Source organism: Medicago sativa, chromosome 4, assembly GCF_051527215.1.
Source record: "Medicago sativa cultivar Bolivia chromosome 4, Bolivia_mono, whole genome shotgun sequence".
Lineage (NCBI taxonomy): Eukaryota > Viridiplantae > Streptophyta > Magnoliopsida > Fabales > Fabaceae > Medicago > Medicago sativa.
This window is the reverse complement of record NC_140752.1, coordinates 89,990,575-90,007,568: the sequence shown is the minus strand read 5'-3', so window position 1 is coordinate 90,007,568 and position 16,994 is coordinate 89,990,575. Positions and strand designations below refer to the sequence as shown.

The following is a 16,994-nucleotide window of genomic DNA, read 5'->3' as shown; positions in this document are numbered from 1 at the left end:
GACACACTACCACGCAACTGGAAGTTGCGTTCTATTCGCGCGTGAAAACGTTTTTGACTATTTTTTTCGGTGCACAAATAATGGAGCACAAATAATGGTCCTTACAGCATATAATTGGAGGACTTCGGTGCACAAATAATGGAAGACTAAACAGCTTATAATTGGGTGCACAAATAATGGAGACTAAACAGCATATATAGATGGTATCTCCATATTGTTATTGCATCAAAACCATTTCTAATCTTTCTCATTTCTTAAGACCAAACCAATGGCACCACACCCAAATATAAACGTTTTCGTGTGCTATAACGGAGAAGTTAAACAAAATGAATCTAGAATTTTTTTTCAAAGTCAGTATACCAAAGGTTTCAAAGTGAGTATGGCTAGTACTTACTTGCATCTCAAAAAAAGAATAGCGGAAAAAGTATGCATCGGAAATAATATGGTTGTGTCTGAAATTATATGCCGGAATCCCATGTTTGTTGGAACTACCACAATTCACTATCAGGCGTTAAGAATCACTGATAACGACGATGTCGAGTTTATGTTTGACGTACATAAAAGTCATAGTTCTTTGTCCTATATAGAGCTTTATGTTACGTTCGAGATGAAGAATCCAACATCCAACGTTCAGTTAAATTACCCATCAAGTTCTAGTCAACACCAAAGTCTACCACAACAACAATATTATAACCCACAACACTACAACCCGTCATCGTCCCAACCACAATATAACCCGTCATCGTCCCAACCACACTACAACCCCTCATCGTCCGAACCACACTACAACCCGTCGTCGTCCCGACCACACTACAACCCCTCATCCATTTACGATACACCCTTATCGCAACCTTTTCAGTCACAATGGTCACAAAATGAGTACCCACCACAAAGATTATTAACTCAACCTCATCCCTCTGAAACACCATCCCGTTCGACACAACCCCAAACTTTAAACGAAGAAATTAATATATACACTTCCCAATTCCAAGATCAATCAAACGATGAAGTTGAAGATGATGAAGAAGATGATGATGAAGAACTCCTTGCCGCACAAAACGGTGATGAGAACGAAGAAGACGAAGACGATGTTATACCACAACTACCAATTTCACCGATTAGAGCTTCTTACAACCCACCAAGGTCCATGCGCAATGTCAATGATGACCACTCAACTGAGCTTTATCGGACAATGAATCTTCCGGTCGATCAAGATATTGCTCCGGGGATGCAATTTCATAACAAAAATGATTGTATTCTCGCAATTAGATATTATCACATCAAAAATTCATGGGATTATTCTGTGAAGCAATCAGATCCAGAAAGGTTTGTCATCAAATGTAAAGATACAACTTGTGGTTTCAAATTGCGGGCCTCGTGGAGGAAAAAAAGTGATAGATGGGAGATTGGAAAAATGAAGGATCTTCATACATGTGTCTCAACAGACTTGACGCAAGATCATCGGAAACTTAGTTACAATGTCATATGTGAAAGTGTTATGTCACTACTTCATATGGATGCTTCAATTACAGTGAATGTTATAAAGACACACATCCGCGAGAAGTTTAATTACACAATTTCATACAGAAAGGCATGGAGAGCAAAGAATAAGGCAATTGAAGCAATTTATGGTAACTGGGAGGAGTCTTATAAAGAACTACCACAGTGGTTGATGGTTATGGAAAAAGATTTGCCAGGAACAATTATCGATTTTCAAACGGTCCCATCAACAGAAGTGGTCAATGAGATTGTCTTCAAGCGTCTCTTTTGGGCCTTTCGTCCGTGCATCTTGGGTTTCGAATTCTGCAAACCAATTGTCCAGATTGACGCAACTTGGTTGTATGGTAAATACAAAGGAACATTGTTGTTAGCTGTTGCGCAAGATGGGAACAACAAGATATTTCCCATTGCTTTCGCAATCGTCGAAGGCGAGACCAAGGAGGCATGGAGTTTCTTTTTGAAAAATCTAAGGCAGCATGTCACCCCACAACCGAACATATGCCTCATTTCTGATAGACATGTTTCGATAAAGAGCGCGTATGATGATCCACAGAATGGATGGCACGATGCTCCGACAAGCCATGTGTTTTGTGTTCGACACATTGCACAAAACTTTATGCGATCGTTCAAGGATGGAGAACTTAAGAAGAAAGTTGAAGGCATGGGTAAAAATTATATCTCTTTCATTGTAAATTCGATATATTATTTGTTTAAAGAACACACAACTAACTTTTTGCAAAACAATGCAGGCTACGCCATGAACATCCCAACATTTGAATACTACCGATCCGAAATTGCTGTTGCAGACCGAAAGGCTTTAGCATGGGTGGACAACATTCCCAAAGAAAAGTGGACTCAATCACATGATGATGGTCGACGATGGGGCCACATGACAAGTAACTTGGTAGAGTCACAAAACAACGTCTATAAAGGTATTCGAGGACTCCCGATCACAGCTATTGTGAAAGCATCATATTACAGGTTGGCGGCCTTGTTTGCTAAAAGAGGACATGAGGCAGCGGCAAGGGTAAATTCTGGTGAGCCATTCTCAGAAAACATCATGAAATATCTCAGGGGTGAGGTGATTAAATCCAACAGTCATCATGTCACTCAGTTTGACCGGGATCGGTATACCTTCTCCGTCCGTGAAACCATCGACCATAGAGAAGGATTACCAAAGGGAGAATACAAGGTGGACCTGCAAAATAAATGGTGTGACTGTGGACGATTCAGAGCGTTACACCTACCATGCTCACATGTCATTGCCGCATGTTCTAGCTTTCGTCATGACTACAAGACTTTTGTCGATAACAAATTCACGAATGAGTGTGTATACGCCGTATACAACATCCACTTCGACGTGGTTCACCACCAGACATATTGGCCTGATTATGAAGGACTGAAGGTGGTTCCCAACAAGTCCATGCGTAGGGCAAAGAAAGGTCGTCCACCAATTACTCGCATTAGGACCGAGATGGACGATGTGGAAACTGAGAGAAGATGTGGCGTTTGTAGGATGCCTGGTCATTCCCGCAAAGATTGCATTAATATTAGACATCAGTAGAAATCTAGTCTTTATTTCATATTTATTGTATTTCGTATGTGTTTTATTTTATAAATATTATGATTATTATTATAATTACTTTTTTATTAATGCCTAAATTAACATTATTAATATAAGTTGAAATGGTGTGATAAATTGAAAAATTAAAGGAAGTATTTATAGTAGATGAAATAATACATGTTTTATAATAATTGTAGATTTTATGGTATTTTAAATGTTATATAATTTTAATTAGTTTTTTTTAAATTAAGTTATTATTATTATTATTATTATTAAGTTATTATTATTATTATCATTAAGTTATCATTAACGTGTACACCATGCATGCAAAAAAAATTTGTCCTATTATACCACTCTACTTGGAGTAGAGGGGTATTTAAAAATTTTAAAAAAAATGCCAAAAATAGAACGCAAGTGGAGATTGCGTTGTAGCATAAAATTTCGGAAAAAAAAAAATATAAAGTACCCCGCAAGTGGAGATTGAGGGGTATAATAAGGACAAAAATTTTGTCACTTTTTAGGGTACCCCGCAACTCCAAGTGGAGTGGTACCAGAAAGTCAGAAAAAGTAGGGTATTTTTGCAATTTTTCGAAAAAGTAGGGTAGTTTTGGATTTTTGGCAATAAAGTAGGGTAAAAAAAAAAAAATTTCGCACAATGACACATTGAATTTAGTTGGAGCTGTATTTTTTTTTTAACTATTTATGCAAAGTTATTTGAATGCCCATCTTATAGATTTGCTTATTTGATGACCTGAATAGTTATTTATTTATTTATTTAAAACTGATAAGCCATCATGTTAGTAGGAGTCCCGCTCTAACACTCTTCCTCTAAGGTGTTTGAAAAAATTACATTTCTGCATAATAAAGTAAAAACACTTTTAGTGAGCATTGAGGTTTTTGAAGTAGTTGTGTTCTTATGCTTTGTTGTGTTGATAAAGTTTGTTGTGTTGATAAAGTCGGTGAGTTTGGATTGAGGGTTTAGGAGGGGAATGGAGGGGATGGTTTATTTTTTTTTTTTAAATTACGGACTATATAACATGTTTCTCTAAAATAAATTAAGTGTGATTTAAGTATTATATGATCATTCATCATGTTAATATGTTAACTCTTCAAAAAATATTTTATAGTGTCCGTAATTTAAAAATGAAATTTAAACCCTCCCCTCCTAAACCCTCCATCCAAACACACCCTAAGAAAATAATAATCTATTGGGGTTTTGATAAGAGCATGTCGTGAACCTGTAAGTCCAAAGTGAAGTGAAATAAATAAAAAGGATAGTTTTATAGCTTTGTGTTTTTTGCTTGAAAAATATTTGTTTGCTATCTTTTGTTTGAGATATTTTAATATTTTAATAGAAAAAACAAAAATAATGACACCTTAACTTATTTTAAAATTCAGTTTGATTTCATAACTTTAAAATCGATAAATTAGTTTCTTAACTTATCTTTATTAATATGGGTTAGTCTCTTATGTGCAATACGTTAGTCAAAGTCAAATTAATTTTCTGCAAGATCTTGATGTTTCGTCCATGTGTAATGTTATTTTGTTTTTTAATTATTTTATGTTTGACTTTGGGAACAAATTGGACTTTATAAAGAATTAAGGGATCAAATTAAGAGAAAGTCTTGGATGGTCATAAGACCAAGAAATGACATTTGATCACTTTCTCTTATGTTTTTCTTCTTCTTTCACATTTTCCATTTCCTCTCTCTCCTCTCTTTAAATGTGATGAAGTGTCAGTTATTGGTTGGTTGTGACCAAGGGAAATGGTTTGGTCATGTAACCAACTAAGAATTACTCTCAAATTAAACTTTCAACATAAGTTAAAGGGACTAAATTAAACCTTTAAAATACAATTCATGTGCCACATAACCAAAAATTATAACATCGTTTACTACTACTTAATAAAAATTAAACTTACATAAATTAATATACCAACTTAAGTGAGTAGTCACATTTTTATCCTACAATATGTTCTATCAAGATAAATGACTAGTCACATTTTTTATCCTACAATATGTATTAGGTGCCCAAGCTCGGGTCATGTTTGCTCAAACAATACAAAAAACACAATTTGGTTTAGTTTTGTATTCGGTTACACATGTTCATCTTTTTTTTTTTTTTTTACTTCATGATTCGCCTTTCGTTTGAATTTCTTCTGCCAAATTCAACTTCATCTTGAAATCTTGGTCTATTGTTCATGTTATGGAGTCTCGATTATGGCTGAAACATCAAATTTCATGCCACCTACAATTTCCAAATTCGATGGATTTTATGATCATTGGGCTGTGTTGATGGAAAACTTGCTTTGCTCGAAGGAATAATGGGGATAGGTTGAGAAATGAGAAAGGTGTCACTATAGCATCAACAAAAGCAACTCCATAGCAACAAAAGTCAGCAAATTATAGCAAGCTTTGCAATCTCAAGGTCAAGAATTATCATTTCCAATCAATTGATGGGTCAATCATGGAGACAATTCTCATGTGCGATATGACGAAGGATATTTGGGACTCCATGCACAAGAAATATAAAGGCTCCATAAAGATGGAGAAAATTACAATTGCTCGTGGAGAGAAGATGGAGAAAATCTTGGTTGATTAAAAGACTTTTGAGGTCCATGACGAGCATAAGTTAGATTATGTTGTGTGTTTTATTGAAGAATTATAAAGTATCTTGTTTGTGTCCATGAACAATATATGAAACCAAATATTGATGAAAAAGGACTAAAACTTGATCAAATATAGTAGCTTAAATTATAGCATGAATATTATAGAATATACCCGAAAATAATATTCTTCATGATAGTAGTATTCCACAAGAATAATCATGTCCAAAAATATGATTCTATAATATGAAACAAACTCCTCAATTAACATTTCTAAGGTCAAATTGTATTGGTATCAAACGGACGACACCCACATACACACACATTTCATTGTCCGCACGTTACTTCGCTCCTGTTTTTTGTTTGTTCCCTGCATTGAGGCAGAAACAAGTTAAAAACTGGTACCCTACCTAATTATACCTCTTTAAACAGATCGATGATGAGTTGTAACTAAACCCTTTCGGTTTAGGTAGGATTAAACTATCACAATATATTAATTTCATTGAGTTTTTAAATGCTGCCATAATTTTACATTTTTCTAAGTTGACGAATTTCTATTTGCGTATAATATTGACTTCATAGTGCATTTTGGCAGTGTTATAAAATGTGAGTAGGGAAGAAGAAAAGAAACAAAGCAACGAATCTTCTCCATTTAGTATTATCCAGCCAGTTTTCAACGCTGGTCTCCTCTGTAGGCATACTCCAAGAGGAAAGTTCAGCTTTTAATTAATTATTATTAAATTGAGTCACCTATATATGCCTATGTTCATAGACATATAGACAATTAACTGATCCAATAGTCCAATATACAAAATACACGTCATTGAAGACGTGGTACAAAATCCATCATTCATCTTTTTCTTTTTTTTCAAAAGTAAACATCAAACGACGCCGTTTGTTGCCCCCTACTACTATTGCTATTACTACCCTTTCCCATGATAAAACGACATCGTTTTTGGCTTTCTTGAGCCAGGAACTTCAGGCGGCGTTAACATACGAATCAGCGCCAAATTAATCCCTTTAAAATACGAATGCTTCTTGACGTCAGCCGACCCACGTTTAGACCCGAGTCGTTGAGTCGGATCCTTATTAAGTAACCCGGAAATCAAATCCCGCGCGTAGAGTTCAAGCGTGCTTGAGGCCGTGGGTGTTGGAAAAGTAAGAGGCTTTTTTAAGATGTTACGCAGTGTTTCCTTATTCGATGGAGCCGCAAACGGAGTACGACCGTAAATAAGTTCATAGATAAATATCCCAAACGACCACCAATCCACGGCGTTGCCGTGGGAGTTTCCGGCGGCAACTTCCGGCGAGACATATTCATGTGTTCCAACAAACGAACAAGAGCGGGCAGAAACCGGTTCAGCTACAAAAAGCCGGTTTGGTTGAACGGTTTGAACCTTACGTGACTTGAATAACCGGTTTGAAAAGCAAGTGAATGGTGTAGGAAAAGAACGGGAACGAGTGTGGGAGGGTAATGTTGATGAAAAAGTGGAATCTTGTAAATTATCTGATGATTCAACGGCTGGGATTGCATTTGAGCAAAGTGAAAGATCGAAATCTGAAAGCATAATGTGACCGTCTGATCGAACTAACACATTCTCAGGCTTTAGATCTCTGTAAATGATTCCTAGCATGTGAAGGTACTCCAATGCCACCAATACTTCAGCTGCATAAAATCTGAGTAACAATATACAAAAATAACATGAGCATATAACTTATACATTCAGTTCTTGTAGTTTAGATTCGTAAAATAGACTGTGTTTTGAGAGATTTACCTAGCGGAAGTAAGAGGAAGACGGTTGTGAGGGTGTTTGTGGCGTATGGAATGCAAGTCACCACCGGAACAAAATTCCATAACAATGCAAGAGAAATGAGAAGCTTCAAACTCAGCATAGAGTGTAGGAAGAAAAGGATGATCAAGCATTTTCAGAATCTTTCTCTCCATTTCAGCTCTATGTGATTTCTTCTTCAATGCAACAACCTCTTTATCCACAACCTTCATCGCATACAAACAAGTGTCATCTTCTTCGTTTCTGAGGCGGCAGAGGTAAACAGTGCCTATATCTCCGGCGCCGATACGGCGGAGGAGGTGAAAGTCACGGAATGTGAGAGCGGACTTGCGACGGAAGGTAGCGGAACGGATGGCGGAGTAAGCGAAGTCGGAGGAGCGGTGAGGTTTGAGGGAGAGACTCTCCGGTGAAGGCGGAAGAAGGTCGAATGAAAGACGGCTGAAACTAGTGCTGCAAATGCTTTCACTGCTCATTGAGCTTCGTTGTGTTGAACTTGAATTCACAGTTTCTAAACTCAACTCAGAATCACGTGCACCAGTTTCTAACATGGTACAACAGAAGAAGAAGAAGAAGAAGAGAAAAAGATTGGAATAGTATGGGTTTCGTTTCACTGTTGATTGCACACAACAGAGGGTTTGAACTTTGAAACTTGAATCAGTGTAGTGTAGGTTGAATGAAACGAGGTTAATTATATTTATATAGAAAGTGCAGGCTTTGTTTCTTGTTTGTGAAAGTTTTGGTTAGGGTTTTGGGAGCACAAAATTTTGAAAGGGTAAGATAATTAAATTTTATTTGTACGAAGATTTTTATTCAGATTAATAAAAGAGGAGGCACAGGTTAGGCCAGAAATAGGGTATAGATAGGAGTATAGGTATAGGGGGAGGTGGTTGTGATGTGTATTTAAGCTAATGAGGTTAAAATAAAACTGAGTTTAACACAGAAAAAGGGTGGGAAGGGTGCACGTGAGAGAGAGAGAGAGAGGGAGGGTGTGTTTTGGTACGTGTGGGGGGATAGGGGAAAGTAGCAGTGCAGTATAGGGGTGTGACGAATTGAGGAAGGGAAAGTTTGTCACGTGGCAAAGGTTTCTTTGAAGCATAGCTCAAGCTTTGACAATTTACTGGGTAGGTTACTCTCATGAGCGTGTGTTACAGACTGTGTTGTGTGAAGCAATTTTTATGTTTTTTGTAGTAGTATTTTTTGTTTTTGCAGGCAGAGATAGGGATTGTCTATAATGACTGAAACGCCTCTGTAAAAAGGTTCAGTAAGTCAACTATTCAACGGTCAATCCTGCTTGTAATTTTTTATGCATCTGCTAGTGTTTATTAATGGCCAAACAGAGAAGATTGTGTAACGTTGAATTAATGGCCAAACAGAGAAGATTGTGTAACGTTGATTAAGTTACCTTTGCTTTATCCTTCCTTGGCGACATGTTTACTTTGAGGAAAAAATTGGAGAAGCATAAAGTTAGGATCAATGGAGTTATAAAATGTGTGAAAATATGTGTTGCCAATTCATATGTTGTTTTTTTATTTTTATTTTTTTGAATACAACACCGATGCACCAAATGTATTCTCCTCTATCATATGATACTAGTTAAGAAAACAAAAGAAAAAACTCTTACATTAAAAATGTAATTTTTTAGATTTTTTAAATTTGATTGCACAAATTCTAAAATATTTATATTTTAGGACATTTGTTAGCAATTTTAAAAAAAAATAAAATTAAGAGGAAGTGATATTTCACAAACCATTTGTGACAGCTTTTTTTTTTATTAGTCAAATATAAGATTAGTATGAGAAAGAACTCTGTACAAATACCATTTTTCTAAAACTACTACCTATAACTTATTTATGGTCGGAAAATAGTACTCCCTCCGGTCTCAAATGTAAAAAAAACTTTTCTCTTTTTAGATTCATTCAATAAATGATGTATGTGGTCTTTATTATAGACCACATACATCATTTATTGAATAAACCAAAAAAGTGAAAAGTTTCTTACATTTGAGACCGGAGGGAGTACAAATCAGTCGAGGATTCATTTATCCTATCAATATCCTCTTTTCATTTTACGGACACTGGATCAGTATTCCTTTTCTCTGTTTTTTCTCCAAAATTGGATAACAGGATTATTATGTACTACTTAAATTTGTGTGTTATTAAATACGGTAAGGAGCGTGAGCATTTTTAGAAAAGTGAAAAAACAGGGCAGATAAAAAAAAATCTCCAATAATTGACTTATCTAGAACCACAATTTTATGTTTGGTACTCCATCAAGCTAGCCTTTTGGCGTTCATGCACTCAAACATAATTGTCTAATGAAAAGGTTGATGATGAACCATGAATGACCGTATAATGCCTAAAGAAACAGAGACGCAGTTAATATTAATAATGACATGCACATATGCACTCATATTTAAAAGTTCTATTTTCCAATTTTCAATTAAGTCTTCAAGATATCTCCGCACGTTATGGGGTCGTGCATTGAATGAGAGATGACGGAAATATTTGTTTATAAATAACCATAAATTCTAAAATGATATCTGACACTCAAAATCTCTCCAAAATCAATTGGATCATCTGCTATTATATTTTCACTATCAAACCGCCCACCATGTATAGTATATCTACGCACCAAGTTAGTAAAAGAACAAAGAGTGAAAGATTAAGAGATACATAATGTGTACATTGTGGTGACAACGAAGGGTCCTTTTATAGGCGAAGAACTTATGATCACAAGATTAGGCTTTTGCTCGATGGGTGCAGTATTTAGGCCTTCAAAGTGTTGAGCATAGTTCTTTAGATGGTCATCCTTAATCATATTATTTTTTTAGGAAATCCATAACCTATTTATTATAAGCATTAAGCAACGTATTGTTTCGTTCATAAATTTTAGTTTACAAAGTAGAGAACTATAATGAGAGGACAATTCCAAAGAAGCACCGGCGGTTAGAGAAAGAAAACACTAACCAATATTCCCGCTATTTTGATAGGCCGACAATAGGACAAAATATGTTACATTAGACAGGAACTCAACCTTGATTTACAATAAACTACGATCTGCTGAAGACCACTGTGACATCATGCTACCAACTTAAAACAATAAACTAGAGAACAAAAGCAGCATCTTAATTTCGTTCATCTTCTTTACGTATTTAGATTAGATTATAAGTTAGTTTAATACATGAAACAATAATGAAAATTCATCAATAAAAACAATTAATTAACGTAACAACTGCATCAAGACAACACAGATATAAAAAAAATCATGTGGGAATCTCAGTTCCTCCACCTCGGTACCATAATAATACAATGTCCACGCCGTATGTTCCCAAATTGTTCTACACTTCTACATTGTTTCAGTATCTTCTTTGGTTCTATAATATAAAAATTTGTTTATCAGTGGTTGTTCATCTAACTGCAGATTTTGTCTCACCATATATGATATTATACCTAAACAATCCAAATTTGATCATGTGATTAGTAAGGTGATTGTAGTATTAAGTCTGGATTTTCCTTGACACGATATTTTAAACTAGGAGAAAGATTTAGTCAACCGGTTTTAACGGCTTTAAATTTTTTCATAACATAGATTTTGGAGATGATATAGATTTTTTCTTAGTTTTTCAAGAAGAATGGCAACGATAAAATTAAATTAGAGGTCTTCAATTCATAAAACTAGACTTTTCACCCGTGCTGCCGCACGGGTCATATATAGTTCTAAACATTACCTACCTTTTTTATTAAAAAATATAGGTGCGAAATATCATCCGGTCTTTTATAAAAACACATGTTATACGTATATATGATAATTGTTTAGTATAAAGAAGCTTTTACCCGTAAGTAATTTTTTTTTTTTTTTTGGAATGACCATATACGACTCTCTAAGTTAGATTGCAATTTGAGATGTAATAGATACTTGGAAAGGATTCCACCAGTGTCTCTGTGACAACATGATTGGATTATTATGTTGCCAATTAATTCATACTTGGAGTGAGAATTACCACACCAGCATGTGTCAACATAGTTAGATTAGAAAGATGTTTTCATAATTGTCCAAATACTAACATACATATTGAGGATTCGTCTAAACTGTTTGAGTTTTCAGCAGAATAATAAAATTGTCATGGAATGGTGGAATATACTTCTCATATATGTAGACCATAGTTAACATAAAACACATAACAGCTAGTATGCACTGTCAACTAGTTCTGTAAATCCTAAGCTCAAGGAAACTTTCAAGTATAACCATGATCAATATTAGATGATTGAAATGATTATGGTCCAAAATCATTTTGAAAGCAAACATAGGAGACTATCCCATTGCTAAAGTATAAACAACACCACATGATAAAAATTCTGATATTTCAAAAGTTGTGTTATGGTGAACACAAACAGAAGTTACTGATGTTATACTTACACAATCATTCATAAGACAGAAAAAAAATGAATAATGGTATGCGTATAATTATACTGGATATTATATAATAAACTGAATAAACTGGAATATTAATAATAAGCATTAACATTGGATAAGTTAATAATAAGGAAATTACATAAAATAATTCATAAAAGAGGTGCATTTATCGCAACACTCCAGCAAAACACAAAGTTCATAATAATTAAAATTAGCAAGCAGGCACATAATAGCAAGTTCGATGGAGACTGTTCTTAAATAACACAATAAAACCCTAGCAGCAAACAATTCTAAAATACAGTGTGTCATTGCTCCCAACACCAGGTGCACCAACCATGACATGGCAACCACCTCTGACCCTTCTTGCAAGAATCATCCGGTTGAAACCACCACCAACCAGAAAATGAGGATATGGCCTACTATCAAAGATGAGAGTACAATCCCACTTATTCCCACAATCATCCACCAGCTTCAAAGCAGTATTTCTCCTATCAAGGATTAGCTCACAGAATCCATTATAAGCAAGTTCCTGAAAAACCATGAACTTGTTGGTATATGAAAATATACACACTAAAGAAATGGACATAGCACTTCAGTACTGCAATTACCATCACACCAGCTTTAATTTCATCATTAGACAACTTCTTCTCATAAGTGGACTGGAAATTCATAACATCGTGTCCGAAGGGGATTGAAAACCATGAATCATGTTAGGATAAACGTCATTCCTGTCAACGACAAACTTCATGGGAGGGCTGAAAGTTGGATATCGAATCGTTTCACCAAACATATCCTTCATTCTTATCTTAAACTTTCTATTTCCAACAAAAACTACGGTAACCCATGCACCAAGTGAAACATTGTAAAAGTAATGCAAGGCGCGCCATCCCTTGGTCAGAAAAATGCCACCATGATTCCTCTGCACTAAAACTTCGAACTCATTGAAGTTGGGATCAACTAACGTCGCGTCATAGTTGTCAAAGCGGAAATGCGGGGCGGCGCGGCCACCCCAAAAATTGACGCGGCGCGGGATGCGGGAGCGAAGCGGGCGCTTTTTCATGACGCAGACATTAATATATTTAATATTAAAATACTATACTATTAGAAAAAAAAAATACTAAAACACCTTAAACATTACTCAAAATTCATGAAAAATACTAAAATACCATATATTACTACTATTATTTTATTGCTCAAGTAGAGGTTTATTAATTTTTACAACCATTATTGAAAGACATTAACAGCAACCATATATTACTACTATTTTTCTTTTTGAAAGACATGTGTGTATTAGTAAAAGAGTGGAGTGTTTATAAAAGGAAAACATTTAGTATTGGGCCTTAGACCCTAGGGCCCAGATAAATTTCTACAACTTTAACCTAGTTTGACAGTCTTCCTTCTTTCCTCCTGTGCGGCTGCCGCTTGACAGTCTTCTTCTTCTTCTTCCAGTCTTCTTCTTTCAGATCTGACATTAACAACAACCATCTTCATTCCTCATCCTTTCTCTCTTTCTCTTCCTACTTCTATGTCTTCTTCTTCTTCCAGCCATCCTTGATCTGTTTAATAGCAGTCATGCGTTTCATCTTCATTCCTCATCCTTGATTTCATCTTCATTTTATGGATCAGCGATTTTGACCGCTCCCAGACCGCACCGCACCGGCTAATAGCGGCCGCTTTTGACCGCATCGGCCAACTGACACGCACCGACCCAGTTTAACGTGGAGAAGCCAAAAAAACCGCTATCGCGGGCGCTAAGCGGGCGGCGGGGCGCTATTGATAACTATACGTCGCGTAACGACCAATCTGGTCACCAGAGTCATGTCCAAACATGGTTGGCAGCATGACGTCACCCTGAAAGCACAAAACCAAATCAAAATGCCATTAATGAATATACAACTGATATTATAACACAGAAACAAAACGTAAACCATTGTAATAAACCCACATGATCAACATCAAACTCTATGATGTATGTCCTATACTTCACATACAATTCCTTTACGGTCTTCTCCAAATCATCAACATGATTCGGATTCAATGGGCCTTTTACATACAACACGAAAATTTATGAGTTTTAAACTATACTCTAAATACTATCATCTTTAAAATAGAAGACCAGGGGTCAGAAACTTTTAAGGATACCTGTCAAACAATGATAAGAGATAAGGTATCTGATCTCATCGTTGGCCATCACTCATCAGAGTATGCTTTGGAATTAAGATGGTTGAGTGACATTGAACTAATTAGGATATTGCCTTTTATATAGGAAAGGCCAAGGAAGATACAGAGATAGGAAAATCAAAGGAAGATACAGAACAGTTAATTGTATAGGTAATTGCATTACATTTATTACGTTGTGAACACAAATGTAGAGAACACCAAAGGGTAGGGTTCCGCGCCGGATAAAGAGGTTTGAAGAGGGAATTTTGAAATTCAGATTGTGGAGAGAGGGGCGCGAAAAATATAGGTTTATTGCCAAAAAATAGCTCCAAAAAAAACATAGATAACTATTTTATAAGAACCTAACCACACATATATTGCCTCTACTATTTACTCTTTACAGATCAAAACTGCACGTTTTCATTAAATTAATTATAGCAAAAAATAGTTTAAAAAATCATAGATAACTTATTCTATAAGGAAATGCATAAAATAATTCAAATATAGTTGGAATCCAAATCGCATTAAAAAAATGAGATTACCTTAATTTTCCTAATTTCTATGTAGCTTTTTAAAATTAAGTACCATGTTATTGGAAACCTTAATATCAATATTACATTGTGGTTGTGCATAAAACCATCAGCCACTCAACATTTTAACTAATTGTTGAGGATGCAGCCAGGGTTGTCTAGGAAAAACTAATTAGAAAAAGACCTCAAAATAAACTCATGCTCAAGCAGCCAAAAGCCAAACACATAATTGAATCAGTTTTTTTTTTTTTGAAATTTTGTGGTCTCAACATGATGCATATAACTATTCTAGACAATCAATTTAAAAGTACTCTCAATTCATTTTCAATTTCAATTCTAAGAATCTACACAATCTAACTGGTTGAATGAATGTGAGTATGAGTAAATAATAGAAGGAGAAGAGAGAGTACCCATGTTATGTGAAGAGGAGACAATTGGGCAAGACTTCCGATATACATGGTTTTTGTCTATGAAGAACTAAGCTTCCATCACCAGAGCAGCTTCCAATATATTGCCCTTCTAAGTCAAAGCTAAGATCATCAACAACAATATCATGAGTAGAGAATCATTTAATCTATGATGTAACAAAATCACTTAATCAAAAGCAAGAGATTGGGCATGGCATGGCAACAACTACAATCATTTAGCAATATATGGATTATAGCTTTTATAAAGTATTGGTTATATAATGTTATAAATTATGACTTTTATAACAACAATTCATTTGAAGAACATGTCAAGCCGTTCAAAATATTTTAAAGCAAAAGAAATCTTCAATGTCATCTCCAAACCTTATACTTCATAGATATAACCTTCTATGCAAAATATCAATCAAAAAAATTAAACCAAAATAGAATAGAAAGGTTAACCAATTGTGTAACCAACTTTGTTATTATTAGTCATGGCTACAATTTAAAAACTCAAAAGGATATATGGAGTATTGTGAATTTGAAATGTGTTTTAAAACATTGAATGAAAAACCAAATTATAAGTGAAAGTTCATAGAGACAATATATCAAACAGCTGTTGGACAGAATTAAGAAGAGAAACTTATTTATGAACTTTCACATATAATTTGGTTTTTCATTCAATGTTTTAAAACCCATTTCAAATTCACAATACTCCATATAATCCTAGCAAACAACAGCTGGACAGAATTAAGAAGGGAAACTTATTCACAAAGAGGAATTCGTATTTACCTTTTTTAGCTTATCTTTCACATTCGGTGGTTTTTGTTTGTTCTCATGAGAATTTTCCATGGTTGAAACAAAAAAAATGGAACGTAAACATATATGAAATAGATTTGTGGAGAAAGACAAATATGGAAACAAATCGTCACCAAATTGTTTCTGAAGTGTAGAAGAATACAAAGGTTCTGTAATCACCTCGTTCATTGGAGAACAGTAACCCTATGTATCATATTAGGTTCCCTTGCTATAACCGTCACAACTGAGAGGCATGGATCTGACCGTCATGTTCAGCGCCAGTGGAGTTGAAAAAGGGAGAAGCATAAGTTATAAACCGAAAAAGGGAGAAGCATAAGAAAAGAGAAAGAGAGAGATTCGACCTGGTGTGAAGAGAGAAACGGAGAAATCAACCGAGATCTCGACGGAGGAGGCAAGGCGAGCAGAGAAAGGGAGATGCCATGGGAGGGGAGGGAGAGCGGAGGATGGCAGAGATGAAATGTTTCAATTCTAACCCAATGCATTGGAATTGAGCAGTGTGTAGTTGTTTGGAAACTGACTAAAATAAATGCATTGTAATTTTCAAAAACAACTAATTTCAATTCATAGATTGATCTAATGGCCAGAACAATTTGGAGCCAAAATCATTAGGAATTAGGGTTGGCACAAATTGTTAGCAATGTTATTCATATTAGAAATAAGTATGATGATGTGTGTATTTTAGTCCAGGCTGGAATTGAACTCCCGATCTCTGGCGTAGAGCAAATCCATTTCATGTCATATGTCTTGTTCTTGCCGTATATATCCCACATTTAACGTGGAGGATCGCTATTGTCAAACTGAGAATCTGGGATTTTTTTTGCAAGGAAAAGAGAGGATAAGGAATATGTTTTCAACCCTTTTGTCAACAAAAAATATATATTGAGTGAGTAACAAATTTTGTCTCAAAACTTGAAAAGTTCAATCAAATTCATTCATAACTTCTACGAATCAGCAATTTCTTCCCAAATTGTAATATTTCAATCAAGACGGTTCATCGAATTTAGTCCTTACACAACATCACATGACGCGTTAAATAAAAATATGATTATCATATGGACAAAACACATCATTGTTACATATCGATAGATTAAAATTAAATTGACTATTATAATTGATACATTATTTTTTACTATTATAGCTTTGTTCAACAAAATTCATTAAACTTAACTAAGTGATACAATCCATTTTCTTTCCCAAATTTTAAAG

General features: G+C 35.1%; 2 protein-coding genes, 1 long non-coding RNA gene and 1 pseudogene across 5 annotated transcripts; 1 reads left to right on the top strand and 3 right to left on the bottom strand.

Annotated features, from left to right (window-relative positions):
- The first annotated feature begins 1,287 nt into the window (after positions 1-1,287).
- Positions 1,288-3,064, top strand: LOC146933543 (uncharacterized). Its single transcript, XM_085705341.1, has 2 exons — positions 1,288-2,165; positions 2,250-3,064. Exons 1-2 carry the CDS (start codon positions 1,415-1,417, stop codon positions 3,062-3,064), a joined length of 1,566 nt encoding a protein of 521 aa, XP_085561467.1. The 5' UTR covers positions 1,288-1,414.
- A 3,389-nt stretch (positions 3,065-6,453) lies between these two features.
- Positions 6,454-8,143, bottom strand: LOC146933542 (protein kinase PINOID-like; annotated as a pseudogene). Its single transcript, XR_015007500.1, has 2 exons — positions 7,445-8,143; positions 6,454-7,346 (listed from the first exon to the last, which is right to left on the bottom strand). The product of XR_015007500.1 is annotated as a protein kinase PINOID-like (transcript).
- A 4,003-nt stretch (positions 8,144-12,146) lies between these two features.
- On the bottom strand, positions 12,147-12,932 carry LOC146933541 (uncharacterized). The gene is made up of 3 exons (XM_085707840.1): positions 12,594-12,932; positions 12,481-12,531; positions 12,147-12,401 (listed from the first exon to the last, which is right to left on the bottom strand). The coding sequence occupies exons 1-3, from the start codon at positions 12,930-12,932 to the stop codon at positions 12,147-12,149; spliced, it is 645 nt and encodes a 214-aa protein (XP_085563966.1).
- A 91-nt stretch (positions 12,933-13,023) lies between these two features.
- LOC146933540 (uncharacterized) lies at positions 13,024-16,302 on the bottom strand. 2 transcript variants are annotated; one of them, XR_015007499.1, is made up of 3 exons: positions 15,762-16,302; positions 14,973-15,092; positions 13,024-13,723 (listed from the first exon to the last, which is right to left on the bottom strand). It is a non-coding gene; the product is annotated as an uncharacterized LOC146933540 (long non-coding RNA). The 2 variants fall into 2 exon arrangements; XR_015007498.1 differs by lacking the exon at positions 15,762-16,302 and having other exon boundaries at positions 14,973-15,747.
- Positions 16,303-16,994: the final 692 nt, after the last annotated feature.